Source organism: Pleurodeles waltl, chromosome 10, assembly GCF_031143425.1.
Source record: "Pleurodeles waltl isolate 20211129_DDA chromosome 10, aPleWal1.hap1.20221129, whole genome shotgun sequence".
NCBI classification, from domain to species: Eukaryota; Metazoa; Chordata; class Amphibia; order Caudata; family Salamandridae; genus Pleurodeles; species Pleurodeles waltl.
Window position 1 is genome coordinate 441,262,331 of NC_090449.1, and position 17,234 is coordinate 441,279,564.

Below are 17,234 nucleotides of genomic sequence, written 5' to 3' on the forward strand. Positions count from 1 at the left end.
ATCCCTTATGTGATGGGTCAACTCCAGAGGCACTGTTTGTGGCTATTAGGTGAGCACCTGGAAGCTAGTCAGTGGGAATGGTTGTCTGGGTCTGGGGATATCCCTCCAGGTTAGTGTGTGTCTTCCAGTTGTCCCTCGCCATTTGCAGGTGACTCTGGTTACCCCAACTTGTCATGGCTACTGACCCCAGTGAGGAATCCCAGGACAAAGGCAGAGAAACGCTACAATGAGGCCCATGGGCGAACTAGGAGGGTGATCGAGTGGACCTTTGGCCTCCTGAAGGCCAGGTTCAGGTGCCTCCATATGACAGGTGGATCCCTATTCTACTCACCAAAGAAGGTGTGCCAGATCATCGTGGCCTGCTGTATGCTTCACAACTTGGCTTTGCGACGACAGGTGCCTTTTCTGCAGGAGGATGGTCCAGATGGTGGTGTTGTTGCAGCTGTGGAGCCTGTGGACAGTGAAGACGAGCAAGCAGAGGAAGAAGACATGGACAACAGGGACTCAGTGATCCAGCAATATTTCCAGTGAAACACAGGTAAGAATACAAACCTGCCTACTACATGTACTTAAACACTACTACCTCTCTACTGTCTGTTGTTTTCACCCAGTGTATGGTCACTGAGTTGTCACTTTCCCTTACAATTTCACAGATCTGGGTCTCACAGTGTGACATCTGCTTTGATTCCTCATGGACTAAAGCTGTGTGACATAGGTATGTTGACATTACAAGTGAAAGAGCTTTTTGCCACAGTAATTGCTAATACAGTATTCCGAAATCACAGACTGACTCCGGATTGTTTTGTGCTTTAAGGGTGTTTATTTTAGTGCTCAAAATTGGAGGGGGTAGCAAAATGGTGAGGGGTGATGGCGGAGGAATGTCCATGACAGAGTCCAGTCTATTAGTCTCACAGGTGCATTGCTCAAATGGGCATAGGAAATGGAGCTGGGGCAGTTTAAGGATGGACACGGTGACAAAGTGGGACAGTAGGATGACAATCAGGGTGGTCTCATTTCTTGGCGGGGGTCTTGGCATTGTTCCCTGTCTTGTTCCTGGATCTCAGGGACCGTTTGCAGGGGGTGGGGTGCTGGTGTGGTGGTCCTGTGGCGGTGCCTCCTGTCCACTAGCGCCGGCGGAGGTGGTGGGCAGTTCATCGTCCAGACTAGTGTCAGGGGCCCATTGTAGTGCCACAATGTCCCTCCTGGTGTTGAGTACTTCCTTCAGCACCCCTACGATGGTGCCCAGGGTGGAATTGGTGGTTCTGAGTTCCTCCCCGTAGCCCATATACTGTTCCTCCTGCAGGCGCTGGGTCTCCTGAAACTTGGCCAGTACCGTTGCCATCGTCTCCTGGGAGTGGTGGTAGGCTCCCATTATGGAGGAGAGAGCCTCGTGGAGAGTGGGTTCCCTGGGCCTGTCCGCCCCTGTCGCACAGCAGCCCTCCCAGTTCCCCTGTGTTCCTGGGCCTCCGTCCCCTGGACCGTGTGCCCACAACCACTGCCCTCAGGTCCCTGTTGTTGTTGGGGTGGTGGGTTAGCCTGGGTTCCCTGTAGTGGTGGACACACTGCTGATTGACGTGTCCTGGGGACGGAGGTATGGGCCCGCTGGGTGGGTGCTGTGCTGGTGTTTCCAGAGGGGGGAAGCTCTGTGGTGGCCTGTTACTGGGTGTGGGGAACCGACTGTCCCGAGGTCCCCGATGGGCCGGGCTGGTCATCTAGATCCAGTTGGACAGAGGTGCTGTCATCACTGTGGGCCTCTTCTGTTGGTGGTATGGACATGTGTGGACCCTCCTGTCCGGTGACGTTGGGTAGGGGTCCTGCAGGGGTATAAAAGGATGTTTATTACATCTGTGTGTGGCATGGTGTGCAATGGGTGGGTGAGCGTGTACCCCAGTGCTAGCATTCCTGTGTGTGACCTTATGTGATGATGGTTTAGGGGGGTGTATGGGTATGTGCAGTGGCCATGCTTTAGTGATGTGTGCCCATGCGTTGTTGTTGCATGCAGGGCTTGGTGTTGGGATGGGTGGGTTGTGATGTTGGGACATTTGTGAGGAGTTAGAGTGATTGTGGTGAGGGTGGGGGTATGTGCTGGCATGCAGGGAGGGTGGGGGATGTAATAGTTAAGCTTTGACTTACCATAGTCCATTCTTCTTCCTACTCCTGCGAGGCCCTCAGGATGCAGAATCGCCAAAACCTGCTCCTCCCATGTTGTTAGTTGTGGGGGAGGAGGTGGGGGTCAGCCGCCAGTCCTCTGAACCGCCAGGTGGTGTCTTGAGACCACGGAACGCACCTTCCCCCGTAGGTCGTTCCACCTCTTCCTGATGTCCTCCCGATTTCTTGGGTGCTGTCCCACTGCGTTGACCCTGTCCACTATTCTTCGCCATAGCTCCATCTTCCTTGCAATTGAGGTGTGCTGCACCTGTGATCCGAATAGCTGTGGCTCTACCTGGACGATTTCCTCCACCATGACCCTGAGCGCCTCCTCCGAGAACCTGGGGTGTCTTTGCCGTGCCATGGGGTGGTGTAGGTGATGTGTGGGGTGGTGTGTGGAGTGATAAGTGTGCTGATATGTAGTGGTGTGTAGTGTGAGGTGCGTGGAAGTTATGTGGGTGATGGTGTTGTGTGCCTGTGGATGCTAGTATTGTTGATGGTGGTGTCTCTCTCTGGCCTTCGTTCGTGAATTTTGGTCGTAGGGGTTTGTGGGTGATGTGGGTGTGTGTTATATATTGTATTAGGTGTGTGGGAGTGGTGTGTGTATGTGTATCAGGTGTGTGTATTTTGAATTGTTTAATGTGGATGTGTTTTGGAGATGTGTGTGTATTTTGAGCGCGGCTGTGTGTACCGCCAATGGAATACCGCGGTTGAAAGACCGCCGCGTGGATTCGTGTGTCGTGATAGTGTGGGTGTATTTCTGTTGGTGTGACGGTGGAGGTTTTGTTTTCGCCAGTTTATCACTGACCTTTGGTGTGGCAGACTTGTGTGGGTGTCTGAATTTTGGCGGATTCCGTGCTGTGGGTCATAATAGCTGTGGCGGTTTTCCGCAGCCGCGGCGGTGTGTTGGCGGTCTTCTGCACGGCAGTAAGCGGCTTTTACCGCCAATGTTGTAATGACCGCCTTAGTTTCCTTGGGTTCTGAGGAAGATTCGCCAAGACCGGGCCCAAGTCATCTTAATAGCTCCGGATTGGCCAAGAAGGGTGTGGTATTCAGACCTTCTCCAACTCTCTCGATGCCCTCCGCTCCGTCTCCCTCACAGGGCAGAACTCCTCTTGCAGTCGCAGGGGCAGGTTCTACACCCCCACCTCCAGAGCCTGCACCTACATGCCTGGAGATTGAATGGGGCAATCTGAGTACTTTTTCTCTCCCACCAAAAGTGGTGGATGTTATATTATTGGCCAGGCGACACTCCACCAAATCTATCTATGGAAGCAGGTGGGCTAAATTTGTGACTTGGTGTGCAGAGAATCAAATTGATCCCTTACGTGCCCACTTATCGGACATTTTGTCATTTGCGCTGTCCTTAGCGCAGAGGGGTTGTGCAGTTGCGACTGTTAATGTTAAGGGTTACTTGTCCGCACTGTCAGCATTTCTGTGTCTTCCGGGCCAACCCTCATTGTTTAAGTCCCCAATAGGTTTGAGGTTCATTAAGGGACTCACTAACAAGTTTCCGCCCACTCCATTTGTCATGCCGCAGTGGGATTTGAACTCAGTGTTAGCATTTCTGATGGGTTCACCGTTTGAACCAATGCATTTTCCTGGTTGCCATTACGTCAGAAAGGAGGGTGAGTGAGCTCCAGGCTCTTAGTGTAGAACCCCCATATACTTCTTTTTATAGGGACAAGGTGGTGTTAAGGACTAAGGCGGCTTTCATACCGAAGGTTGTTACACCCTTCCATTAAGGACAGTCCATCACACTTTCCTCATTCTATCCTCCACCTCATCCATCAAAGGAGGAAGAGAGGCTACACTGACTAGATCCAAGAAGAGCATTGAGCTTCTTCGTCGACGGGACAAGAGAGTTCAGACAGGAGGATCAGCTCTTCGTCGGTTACATGGGGAAGATGAAAGGCAAGGCTGTCCACAAGAGAACGCTTTCCAGGTGGGTCATTCTTTGCATCAGATTGTGTTATTCTTTAGCAAAGAAGGAACCTCCTGTTGGGTTAAGAGCCCATTCCACCAGAGCTAAGGCGGCCTCCTCGGCCTTAGCTATTTCTTGTGGTTGACATCTGCAAGGCTGCAACTTGGGCATCCCTCCACACGTTTGCTAAACATTATTGTTTGGATTCTGAAGTCCGGAGGGATGGCCATTTTGCACGGTCTGTGCTGCAGGATTTCTTGGTTTGACCATTCAGGCACCCACCACTGAGTGCGGTACTGCTTTGGGACTCTATTCATTAGGTGAGAAATCCACAGGTAGTTGTATCCATCAGAAGAACAAGTTACTTACCTTCGGTAATGCCTTTTCTGGTGGATACACTAGCTACCTGTGGATTCCTCACAGTCCCACCCACCTCCCCGTTGCCTGGCTGGTCTTGTTGCGTAGGCTCTCATTATCTTAATGAGACTACTGGATTTTGAGCACCAAGATCGTCCACAGTGTGGGGGACTGAGTCTGACCCACTGTGGATGACACTTGTCGCTCCAAATCCGGGCTTTGCTCCGGCTAACTAGCAGTGCCTCATCTCTCCCAAATGGTAGAGATGACTGGGCAGCCGAGCGCATGACATTTCTGTACTTCTCAGGGAAGTCGTGGTCACTCAGGTCACAACCGGTTCTCTCATACACAGTGCGGTCTCATAAATAAATGACAATAAAGGCAGTGTAAGTTTTAAAGATTGGTTTAATAAAACGACTGCATTTTGGATAGCAAAGCGTGAGCTGCAATAACCAGAATTACACAACACAGTAATATTAAAATAGTAACGATAAGAGTGAAACACAAGAATAAGGCTATCATATTGATGCGAGATTATTCTCTCTGTAAGTTATATTTTCGAGCACAGCATGTTAAGCTTTAAGCCTGCCTTTCAGATACCCCCGGGAGGACATCAACCCTCATACCTGAGCAAAGGCCTGTAATCTGTGTCAGCATCTGCAACGGGGCATTCGGCATACAGTTGTGGTTCCCTGGCTGGAATCTCCTGCTTGACGTGTACTAGGACTAGAAAGTGTTTTTATAACTAACACGCAGATGTTCTAAGAAAATGTCCCTATGTAAGGATGTGTATCTTCTACGAATGCTGGAGACTAAACTTCTACCACGTTTACCGGCAATGTACCAGACTGTAGCCTTGACTGAAGCACAGGGCAATCGAGAATGCATTATTTGAGAACACAGTGCTGAGCTAAGCTAAACAGTACGATAGAAGAAATTAAAACAAGACCGTAATAACTGGTTATTGTAAAATAACAACGCAAAGCTGAATAAAATATATCTAGGGCAAAGTGCACAGCGGCCTAGTATGTTAAACTAGCGTGCATGGAGCTATACTTAAAATGGCTACACTACAGTCTTACCAAGATCTCCTTGGGTGGGCATCTGTATGTTGTTGATATGTATATACTGATGCAATTATTTATATTTGTGTATATATTTTTATATATATATATATATATATATATATATATATATATATATATATATTTGATATTGTGGAACTGTATACAGTAGGATGTTTATTTCTTCTTGTTATGTTTTTCTATTGGTTGAATTAAATGATGGGATATAAGTTTTGATTGATGTGTTCATGTCAAATATGTAGTATCAATGTTCACCTCAAAGGCACGTAAAAAATGGTGATAACTGACATCTGCATGCCGACGAGGACTTCTTGTTGCCTGGATGACGTCATACGGCGTTGCGCGGGAGTTGGGCAATTGTGACGTCATTGTCGACGTGCAGAGCTAGAAGAAAATTTCCGTCGGATGCTGGCGCATGGGGGAAAATTCATTAGGTGAGGAATCCACAGGTAGCTAGTGTATCCACCAGAAAAGGCGTTACCGAAGGTAAGTAGCTTGTTCATCTTCCTTGAATAGGACGACAGTCTATGGGCCTGATTTAGAGTTTGGCGGAGGGGGTTACTCTTTCACAAATGTGATGGATATCCCATCCGCTGTATTTTGATCCTATAATAGCCTATCAAGATCATAATACGGAGGACGGGATATCCGTCCCGTTTGTGAAATAATAACCCATCCACCAAACTCCAAATCAGGCCCTTAGTTACTTTGGCTGACAGCCTGATGTTCCTAAGGCCGTCAGTCTAAGGTTTCTGCTAGCAGAGCCAGCCAGGGCTCCACTGTTAAAAACACTGCAGTTCTTCTGACTCATAGCAAGGCAGATGGGCTGTCCCTGAGGAGCCATGCTCCTGCATGTTGAATGTGAGATGCCTTTTAGGTGGGCCTGTGTCGTGTCTTGAATGTTTTTTGCAGTTAGAGGTGAAAGTGCAGAGGCTTGCGTTCCCTCAAGAATGAATCCTAATAACTTGATGTTAGGTGAAAGTCAGATGTTGAATCCGTCCTGGTTCATATTGTTGTGCCAGGCTTCAATCAATCAGTCATGGATTTGTAAAGCGTGGCTAATCACCCATAGGGCCTCAAGGCGCTAATGTAGGCATGCTGCTCAGTTGAAGAGCCAGGTCTTGAGGTCCTTCCTGAACTGCTTCAGTGATGCTTTTGGTGAATAGGAACATTTTGGTGGGATTGAATTTCATATAGGTGCTGTACGTCCATGTCTATGTGAAGTGCAGGTACTGCTTGAGGCACTGAATGTCAAGAGATTTTCATGTAAAGTTGAGTTTTGTTGGGTTACTAGTTCATTTTATTGTTGTTATTGGTAAATATAATTACAAGGGGATCCATGTAGATGTCCATGGTCTAGGTGGACAGGATGGATCCTTGCTGGACTGTGCAGGTGACAGGGAGCTTCTGGAATCTGGAGGTCCCCAAGTGCATGAACTGATGTTGTTTATGATGATAGTTGGCAAACCAGTAGAGGATGTTCACACTGAGTCCTGTTTGAGAATTCAGTGTCGTGAGAGAGGCCGTGAAGGTCCAGAAGTATTCCTAGGCAGGTGTCATCTTTGTATCATTTGGAATAGCCTTGTCTCCTATTTGTAAGGCAGCTGTGGCAGTGCTCCTGTGTGATCTGAAGCCACACTGGTAGTCATAAAGAGGATGACTGGCTTAGTGATATTGAAACAATGTGCAGGCTGCATTTTCAAAGATTTTGTCAACAAAAGTAAATGGATGATGGTCCGGAAGGTGGTGAGGTAATCACAGTTTGGGGGGGGTTTCTTTAGGAGTGGTAAAATCTGGTCATTGTATAGGGTTTCTAGGAAGATACCTTGTGTGAGGGAGGCGTTGCCGATGGTGAGAAAGAGTGAGAGAGCTTCTACAGTGAGGACTTTGATGAAGTATGAGGGCAAGACATCCACTTTGTAGTGTTGCATAGGTTCTCATTATCCTAATAAGACTACTGGGTTCGGCGACAGAATCACTTGTATTGCGGGGGACTGAGTCTAATCCCACACCAGGTGACACCTGTTGGCCTAGTCCGGGTTTTGTTCCGGCTAACTAGCAGTACCTCATCTCCACCCAAGAGCAGGGATGATTGGGCAACCGAGCGCATGACACAAATGACTCCTCCGGGAAATTGTGGTCACTCAGATCTCATCCGTTTCTCTCATTTACATTAGTCTCATGTATGCAAGGACAATTGGAAGCAGAGTAAGGTTCAATAAGGTTTTATTGAAGCAACTGCATCTTAGATAATAAAGCTTGTATTGTAATAAGTAGGATGATGAAGCAGGACAGGATTAAAATTGTGACAAGGAGAGTAAAACACAAAGATAACGCTACCAAGTTGTCACTACAATTTTTAAGAATAGTTCCTATCTAGGCTATGTTAGAGCACAGCATGTAAAGATGTAATTCTGCCCTTCAGGTTCCCCTGGGAAGAAATCATCCCTCATACCTGAGCAAGAGGCCTGTAGTCTACATAAGCAGCTGCAGCAAAGCACTCAGCACTTAGCATACAGTCGTGGTCATCAGGCTGGAATCCCCCTCTAACGCGCATGGGTGAAAGTAGTGTTTTTATAATAAAACAGCTGATGTTCCAAGAAAGGATCCCCACGTAAGAGTGTGTATGTTTCTGTGAACATTAGAGACAAAGCTTACCACTTTTGCCGAAAACCTATCTTACTACAGCCTTGAGAAAGCACAGAGTGAAAGAAATGTCTTGTTTAGGAACGCAGTGCTGACCTAGGGTAAGAACAGTTAGATAGAGAAAATAAAACAAGACCACAAATGATGCTTTTGTTAAAATATAACAAAGCTAGAATAAAACATATCTAGATTAAAGTGCACAGTGGCAGGTCTAGTTTGCTAAAATAATGTGTGGAAAACTATAGCTAAAATGGCTACACAACAGTAGGAAATGGCTTTGAGGGAGTTGAGGCCGTTGATGAGGACTGTGTGAGAGACAATGTTGATGACTGACCATTGGGAGATTGTGCAAGGTGAGATGGGTTGTGGGCAGGGGGAGGTAAGAAGGTTTTGTGCAGTTTATGTGCTGTCAGATCTTCTGTATTTTGTCACTGAAAATGAAATGCTGGCTTTGTACTTTTCTGTGTAGTGTGGGTATCCCATTATGATCCAGTCTTCATAAAGAAGACATTGATATCATTGGGCTTTACATCAAGTTCTACTTATGGCAATGCTAATTATATTAGCAGTTTTTTGTCCCAGAGTTATAGTGTTTATTACACAGTATAATGGAGGAGTTTCCCATCACCTAACCAGTTAATGTTGTAATTCTCATAACATCTCATTTGTAGAACCACGTACGACTGCCCAATTTATGGAGTATCACCAAATCTGTATGGGTGTCTCTAGGGTTAGAACTCGTTGCTAGCCTATTTTCTGACTTGCTGTGTTCCAGACCGTTGTCACTGCCTCAGTGTGAACCGGCCAGGCATGGGGATTTTTCATCCATATAATGCCATTTATTTTGTTGCCAGGGTGCGTCTATTCATCATGAATGAGTGTTGGTGTGGGGGGTGGGGGCGGGCTGAAGGCCCAGACATTTCAAACCTCTGGCTGGGGGCTCCAACGTATTTCCTGGGATCAGGCATAGAAATGCCCCCTTCAAATATTCCTCTGCATAGGGTAGAGAGAGAAAGATATTCTGGCAGTCCCATTATCCCATCTATATGTGCGTACTGTTCCTTCGACTTTCTTGAAGTATGAGTCCGATATCCAGAATGTATTATTCTAAAATAGACATAGAAAATGGTGTGGAGGGGGCTGGTTAACTTCTTAGGGAGTACTACTGTGCCAAGCAGAGAGAGTGAAAGCTTTCTTCAGTGTAATACATGTGCTCTAAATGTTACTAAAAGATTTGTCACGTTCCCTTCAATGGATATTTCCAAATGAATGCCAAAATAATGAAAGCCCTGTTTCGATTTCAAAGTTCAATTTGGGGGTGATCAGTCTGTGATCGGGAAAAGTTGTGACTTTGACCAACTAATGCGGAGCCCAGATTATTGACCTTATTTGTCCATTATGTTGATTATCCTAAGATTTGAGTGCCCAGGTTTGCAAGATATAGAATGCAATCATCTGCCCATAGTGAGATTATAGCTTACGTTACATGATCCCACCGTAGGTTTGTGACTAAAGCATCCCTTCTTATCTGGTATGGCAGTGTTTGAGAATGAAGAGGAGTGGCGAGAAGGAGACATCCCAGCCTCTTGACCTTTCTGAGGGGAAAAGTGGTTGACAGTGAGCCATTGAATCTAAATCCGATTAACTTTAGTGTATATAACAATGAGATCTGTGATAAAAAAAAATCGGGCCAAAGCCCCTCTGTTTTAATACTGCTGTCATAAATGGCCGTCCGACTAAGTCAAATGCCTTTAAGATATCTAGCAACAAGATTATGACAGACATCTATACCCCTCTGCCCTACTTTGAGCAACCATATATGCTCCTCACATTCTGCCAAGCACATCTATGTGGCTAAAGGTGCATGATAAGGGTGAATTCATTAGTCCTGTGTTATTTGTTCTTTTCTATGTTAGTTCTGTTATACTTCATATACCTTGTCTCCGTTTTTTCATTTCCAGAACTAGTTAAAGCCTTACCGCCTCACTGGCATTTCTTGTAGGGAGCTGGGCATGAGCAGCTTGCACCTGTTCCAGGGTGTAAGACTAATCGTACATATTTCAAGCCCCAAGAGCATCCCACTCCACCGTGTAGGCTGGATGCAGGTGTCAGTTCCTCTTCCATACTCCCTGTTGCAAGTCTGTATGTCAGTGTTCTCAATGTGTCTAATCAAAAAGCGGGTGCCTCTACATATGCTGTTAGTTGCAGGGACCCGTAATGTTTTTACCACCTGGAGATTTGACATCCTCTCGGTTCTGACTCATGCATGAGTTGCCCTGTCGTTTGTTTTAAGGATGCTCTGGACCATCTCTGTATTCTGCATTCTTCTGGACATTCATCATTTGGAAGCTGTCCCAATTCATGCAAATGTTAGGATATAGAGTGCTCTTTTTATGTATATCACATAAGATGTTTCGTTTGTTGCACTGATAAACCACACCTAAAAGGTAGCCTACCTTCATTCACAAGATGTTGACAAAAGTCCACGATAATAGAGATAGTTTTCTCCCAACGTTCTTTTTCCCCACTAGCATGCTTCCTCAGCAAAGTTGAACAACGTTGATATCTGACGGGTTCTGTAGGTAGAGAAAAGGCTCTATTTTGTGCGTATAAACTATTTAAGACTACGGATGGCAGTGATGCTGACCAAGAATTTGCAAAACCCTGCTTTGCCGCATGGATTTCATCGTGCTACCTCACTGATGCATTTAGAATGGGACAGAGCACATTACACAAGTGCCTCTTGATGTTCCACCGGCGTGCACTGATCAGAGAGAACTATAGAGAAATTAATTAATCCACTCTGATCGAAGCAATGCACAGTTTTGCCAGAAGGTCTTCGGAAATCTTTGTGCCTAGGTCTAATCTGTAAAATGCTTGCAATTCCCCCCCCCCCACCCCCCTTTTTTCTATTTATTGTGCATGTTGAAAACGGTAAAGAACCAGGGCAATAGAGTAGAATGAAATTACCGTTACTGTGAATAATCCGTAGGCTCTTTCTGATCAACAAAACCTTCCAACCCCTCAGCTGTATGCTAGAAGAACAAAGATTGATCCTGTTTTTTTAACAATGGGAACTGGCGAAGATAAACATTTATGCGATTGAGGGTGTCACCCTGAATGATGCAGCTTTGTGTGTGGTATACTGGATGTGCAGTAGTTTGGTTATGCTGTTGTAGAAGGAACCTCCAGACCCATCACTAGACAGACTAGTAAACACACGATGAGGATGAGAGAGAACCACAGAATATGAGTAAAAGAGTCCCATTAAAGCTAATTTCTGATTTTTTCCATAGCCCAGTAAACTGAAGCGAAAGTTTTCCTCCTTCTTCAAGAGTTTGGTGATCGAGTTAGATAAAGATCTCTACGGTCCTGACAATCATCTGGTAGAGGTAAGTGGTGTTCCACTGCTATAGCATTAATGAAATCTTCTCTAATGACAGAAAGTACTGAGTCTATTGGAAGCTGTTGGGACAAAGTTGTGCGGGAGCTTTTGTGCATTAATCAAAATTGAACATTATCACTAACGCACAGGATAATAATCTACACTCAAATTCACATCTGTACACTGATATAATATGATTGCTTTTTGATATGTTCTGTTAAAGTGCATTTTCTTGACTTATGCAAACTAGGTCTCTGCCAGGCCTCAACGCCATCTTTTCCAAAATGGATGTCTCATCATGTTTGTGTACTGTTTATTATTTGTGTTACACCTAGTCACGCAAGTCATGGTTGCTTATTTCTGATCGACGCTGTTCTCGAAGAAGACTCTCTAGCATGGGTTCAGTAATGTTACATTTTTTACTTTGCTCAAACTATGATGAATCTGCCCTGTCCGTGATTGACAAACCCTCAGTTTTGGGGCTGAGCTGAGCTAACACTCTTATGAGACCTTTCATGTGCTACTAGGGATGCTGTCTAATTTCTTACTGATTTGCTACTCATTTTTGGTTTTTGAATATTTTTAATTTTGCTTATTATTCTGTATTGTCTTATTACAGAGGGAGTTCATGGCAATGACTTTGTGTATCTGTATTTTTATTATCCTTTATTATATCCTTTTGAATTTTGGTACTCAATCTTTTTGAATTCCTAATTCCGCCCTAGAACTCACTCATTGAGTCAGTCCTTTCTTATTTTACAGAATGTTTGATTTGCTGGCTTGCGCCTTATCTTCAGATACACTGTCTCATGAAATTAAGGTTTAACACCGACCCTGATCCACCCACCGTGGGCTTGCAGTTGAGATGTGTTTAGGAGTATAACAATTTAAAAGTGCACCACACCCACAGTTTTCTGTGCAGCTTTGTGAAGGTATTCTGCCCTGCCTTTGTACATTTTTTACTAGTCCTTAGTGTTGTCCCCACCGAGGTCAACACTCATGCGTGTTCAGGTGGTACTCTCATTTCCTTGACCTGAGGCATCACGGCTGGCCTCTAATGCTGACGGAATATTCAGAGTGCATCCCAATTTGTGTGAGTGTCACTGCCCTTTCTACCCATCTATGAGAGACTGACAGACGTGGCCGTATTTATTGCAGTCTGACCTTGGTTACATGCAGTCCTAATGGGGGGACTGCCTACTGGCTCCCTTGTGTAAATGTTTATTCAGGCATCATTACTGGGGTTCTTTATCTCCATTGTGTCGGAAATGAGTGTAGAGGCAGCATATTCAGAATATTGTGTGCATGAGTTTTCTTTATGGTAAGTGGCCTGGAGATTGCTGGAGTCCCTTGAACTTCATGTATGTCTGATGGTGATTTGCTCTCAAATTAAGTACTTAGGGTGTGTGTCCAAGATGGCACCTGAGTAGTGGAGTTTTTCAGGAGCTCCGCTACCCGCATAGATAGAAACAGAGGATGCAACATACCCTGGGCTCCCTTTACGACCAAACTCTGCTGGGAAAGTGCCCAACACACGAAGCACAAAGACACTGACTCACAGTGGCTGCAGCAGCACCTACTATGCCACACGGAGACCTACCAGGCCTAGCGCTCCCAGCCTTAAGATGATGGCTGCCACAGAACCTTAAGTCTGTGGGCTCAAGCGGACTGAGGCGGGCCACCCTAATGCCAGAAAGCCCACCTACAATGCAGCAGCTGAGCGGCCTTCAATGAGTCCTGCCGGCCACAAACAGCAACTGCATGGGCAAAAGCACGTCTGATACACAGGTGCTAATGCGGGACCTGGCCCTTGGGAGTGGCGACATGACTGAGGCGGTCCCTGCTGGATCTGGGAACATGGGGCTGATGAGAAACATCGCTGCCCCTCCAAGCCTGGGCCCTCAGGGACAGCTCCGGTCTGGGATTACTTAAGTAGTAGATGCGATGCTGCCTAGTTAGGGCCACCATGGTTGACCGGGGACACTATGGGACCATGGATGTGCAGCAGGCCTGGAGGCCTTTTGGTATACCTCTACACTTGACAATGCAAGGAGATCAGTTCACACCTAACTGCATTATATCCTAATGGAAGACGGGGACCTCGACAAGTGATGACTTAAGACACCCAACTGCACACCCTACATGTTCTGTGTCCCTTGAACCTAGTGCTCGGCCGTTACTATTGGGAAATACTCTCACACAGGTGATTGCTGTGTGGACACATAGTAGTTGGGACCAGGCCAACCCACATCTGCAACACACATGGTGACCACATCCGAGTATGGCCCCAAACCTTGAAGGAGTCTAGTGGTCACTGTGGTTCCAGGCGATACCGGGGTCTCCTGGCACTTTTGAGGCGCCAGACTTGATTCTTCCTTCGCTGCCCCCACTCCACACTCCTTTGGTGGAATCTGTGGAGGCGCACCTGCATGAGAAGTGGGCCATACAGTTGTGCCAAGCAATGGGGCCCGGGGCTCATAGACTCTTAGCTTAACCCCTGTCTTGGCTCGCCATCCTCCACAGCAATAAAAAGGACACCACTCTAAAGGACATGATTATTAAACTCCCAGCAAAAAAACTGACCAGCACAGAGATGATTCACCTCCAGCTCCTTCTTCTGCGACCACCCCAGCGCCCCCTAGAAGAAGACACACTGGTCACCTGCTCCTTCGTAGAGAACCTATTCAGCACTCAGAGTTCACATTCGCACCCTCAAACATGAAATGGCGTCGGGTATCAAGGACATCATGAAAGACCTGGTGGAATTGGACCAAAGGATTAACACCCTAGAGCAAGCCAGTGACCCATGCGAGGCGGAACTTGACGACCAGTTTGCACAAATTACTAAAATTACAGAGCAAAAATGTGGAACTGCTCTACCAGCTGGAAGACCCTGAAAACAGATCTTGGCGCTCCAATATCAGGATTAAAGAGGTCCCTTTCTAGACAGACTCTGTTAAACTGGAGGAATATGCCACTAGATTGTTCCACCATGTGGCCACAGATCTTGATGAGCAGGACATTTTATTAGACCACACCTACAGAACGGACCGCCCAGCCAAGTCCCCTGGCATGCCACAGAACATTCTTACCTGCCTCCATTACTACTGACAAAAAATGGCCATCATGTTATGGGTTCAAGATTGAAACGCCATTGATTTTGAGGGCGCAAGGGTATGGCTGTACCAGGATCTATCCCCTATCACCCTACAGCGCTGTAAAACTCTTCAACCAAGCACAGAACTTTTACATAAAAAAGGGATTCGATACTAGACTCACTTTTGTGTGGAACAATGAAACTCGCAGTGTGCACACCTTAGAAGAAGCCTGCTCAGTTCTGGACATGGTCAGACTACAGGAGGAAGAATCTACCCCATCCCCTTCGCGGAGCTCTCTACACTCTTCCACTGGAACGTGACGCTCCTCTCGTCCAAAGAAAAAGCATTTCAGCAAACCCACAGAGACAGAGAGCTGTAAACGAAGGGCAGCCTTTCTGTGCCAGCTCCAGCACCAACCCATAACATCAGATACAGAGAATGACTAAGGATGAAACAGACAGTGTGCTTGTGACTTGCCGTTTCCTGACCCGTTACACATAGGCCTGGGCATTCCCCTGGTTCAGTACCAGGCAAGCACGGTAGGCCCGCTCTCCCTACATGGTCATTTAATTTCTCAGCAGAAGAGCTTCGACTATACCTAGACTTGTGAGCGGATACACCTGGCCAGTAACCACATGGACCCCAACTATTTAGGTCATCACAATCCCAGGAGAGGAACGCTTCAGTTGTGCTGTTCTACGTTACTCCCTCTCTACCCTTGCTTGAGAAACCTCTGCCCTGACATCTCCACCTCAGGTCACTCTGATTAACCAGACCTGCTGGAGATGCTACGGCTGTGCTCAGTCCGCCCCTACTTCCCAAGCTAACCTTTACACCCTAACGAATGTTTAAAATAATCAGTTTTAATGTCAGAGGCCTCAATGTCCCGGTGAAGCATTTGGCCCTCTTCTTCATGCGAAGGGAATTGAAGTGTGATATTTGTCTCATCCAAGAACCACACCACCTCAAAACAGGCTGAAAACGCTTGCCATCCCATTGGTTTGATCAGCAGTATTTTTCATCTAGCCCTTGGAGAAGGGTAGGGATGGCGGTGCTGCTGGCCACTTGCTTCCCAGAAAGGGTCATTCAAACACAGGTAGAACTACCCAGAAGGCTCTTGTCCCTGCGCAATGCCATGAAGAATTATAAATTTACGCTTGCCAATAAATATGCCCCAAGTGACCACCTAGAGGCCTTTCTCCTGGACGCTGTGGGACTTGTGATGTTCACCACCGATGCAGACACTCTTATAAGAGGTGACTTTAACCTAGTCCCCGACGGGCTCTTAGACAGGTCTGTTTGAAGGATGGGGCAAATGGGTAGCACTTACACCCACGAGGCATCAGTGCGCTAGCAGATGTATGGCAATTATGTCGTCCAACTGTGAAAGACTACACTTTTTTCTCTTCAGATTACCAAACATATGCTAGGATAGACTTCCTTTTTACATGTCCACACCTTAGTACAGCCACCACCTCCATGGACACTGATGTAGCCACCCTTCTAAGGTCTCCCTATCTACATCACACGTCTTTTGCTAGGCTGTACACCTCAACACTTTGGCCCTCATTACAACCCTGGTGGTCGGTGTTAAAGCGGCGGTGATAACGCCAACAGGCCGGCGGTAAAAAAAAAATGGGATCACGACCATGGCGGAAACCTCCATCATAGACAGCCACTTTAACACTCCGACCGCCACGGCGGTAGCAACCAACACCGCGGCAGTCACCGCCAACAGAAAGGCGGAAGACAATATACCGCCCACCCTGTCACAACCCGCCAGTCCGCCAGCTTTTCCAGTGCAGTACCAACACCATCAAAAGCAGGGCAGAAACTGTGTTCTGAAGGGGAAACCACTCACTTTTTGACACTCAAGGAAGGACCAGGACGCCATGGAGCCCGAACTACAGGTCCTGCCGATGCTGGTGTATCTGCTAATACACCAGGAACAGCAAAGACGGCGGTGGTGACGACCACGGTGATTACTTCACCTAGCACACAGGGGAGGGGGAGAGGAAAAAGAGAGTGACACACACACGCAACACCCCCACCCCCAGAAATATGCAGATAAAGTTAACGTTTGGAAAAAACAGTATATACAAATATTTACAATATGTACAGAAGGCCGTACACTGTCCTTTGCAAATGTTTATGGCCCAGTGGGCAAAAAAAAAATGGGCGAAGCCCACACTTGACTCCTGCCTAAAAATAGAGAGAACACTGCAGGCGCATTGGGTAGAAAACACACAGGCACCTCAGGGGGTGGGGGGGCACCTCAGCCTTAAAATGGTACTACGCCACTGCTCCTGGAGGGGGCAACATGCCCACAGGGATGGCCTGGTGAGTGCAAAGCCACAGTCTCGCTAGTGGGTGGTTTGCCCATTGCTTGGTCCTGGGGAGTGCAAAGCCACAGTCTCTCAAGTGGGTGGGTTGCCCACTGCTTGGTCCTGGGGAATGCAAAGCCACATTCTCTTAAGTGGGTGGTTTGCCCACTGCTTGGTCCTGGGGAGTGCAAAGCCATAGTCTCTTAAACGGATGCCTTCTTCCACTGGTTCTGGAGGGGTCCTTGGGCCCAGTGTGCTTCATCCTGC

General features: G+C 46.9%; 1 protein-coding gene across 4 annotated transcripts in view; it reads left to right on the plus strand.

Moving 5' to 3' along the window:
* SMARCD3 (SWI/SNF related BAF chromatin remodeling complex subunit D3) overlaps positions 1-17,234 on the plus strand; it is a 2,604,506-nt gene that overhangs the window by 1,264,486 nt on the left and 1,322,786 nt on the right. For all 4 annotated transcript variants that reach the window (XM_069210707.1, XM_069210708.1, XM_069210706.1 and 1 more), the window contains one exon: positions 11,457-11,552. In XM_069210707.1, the coding sequence (XP_069066808.1) occupies positions 11,457-11,552 (96 nt within the window). The remainder of the gene's footprint in view (positions 1-11,456; positions 11,553-17,234) is intronic.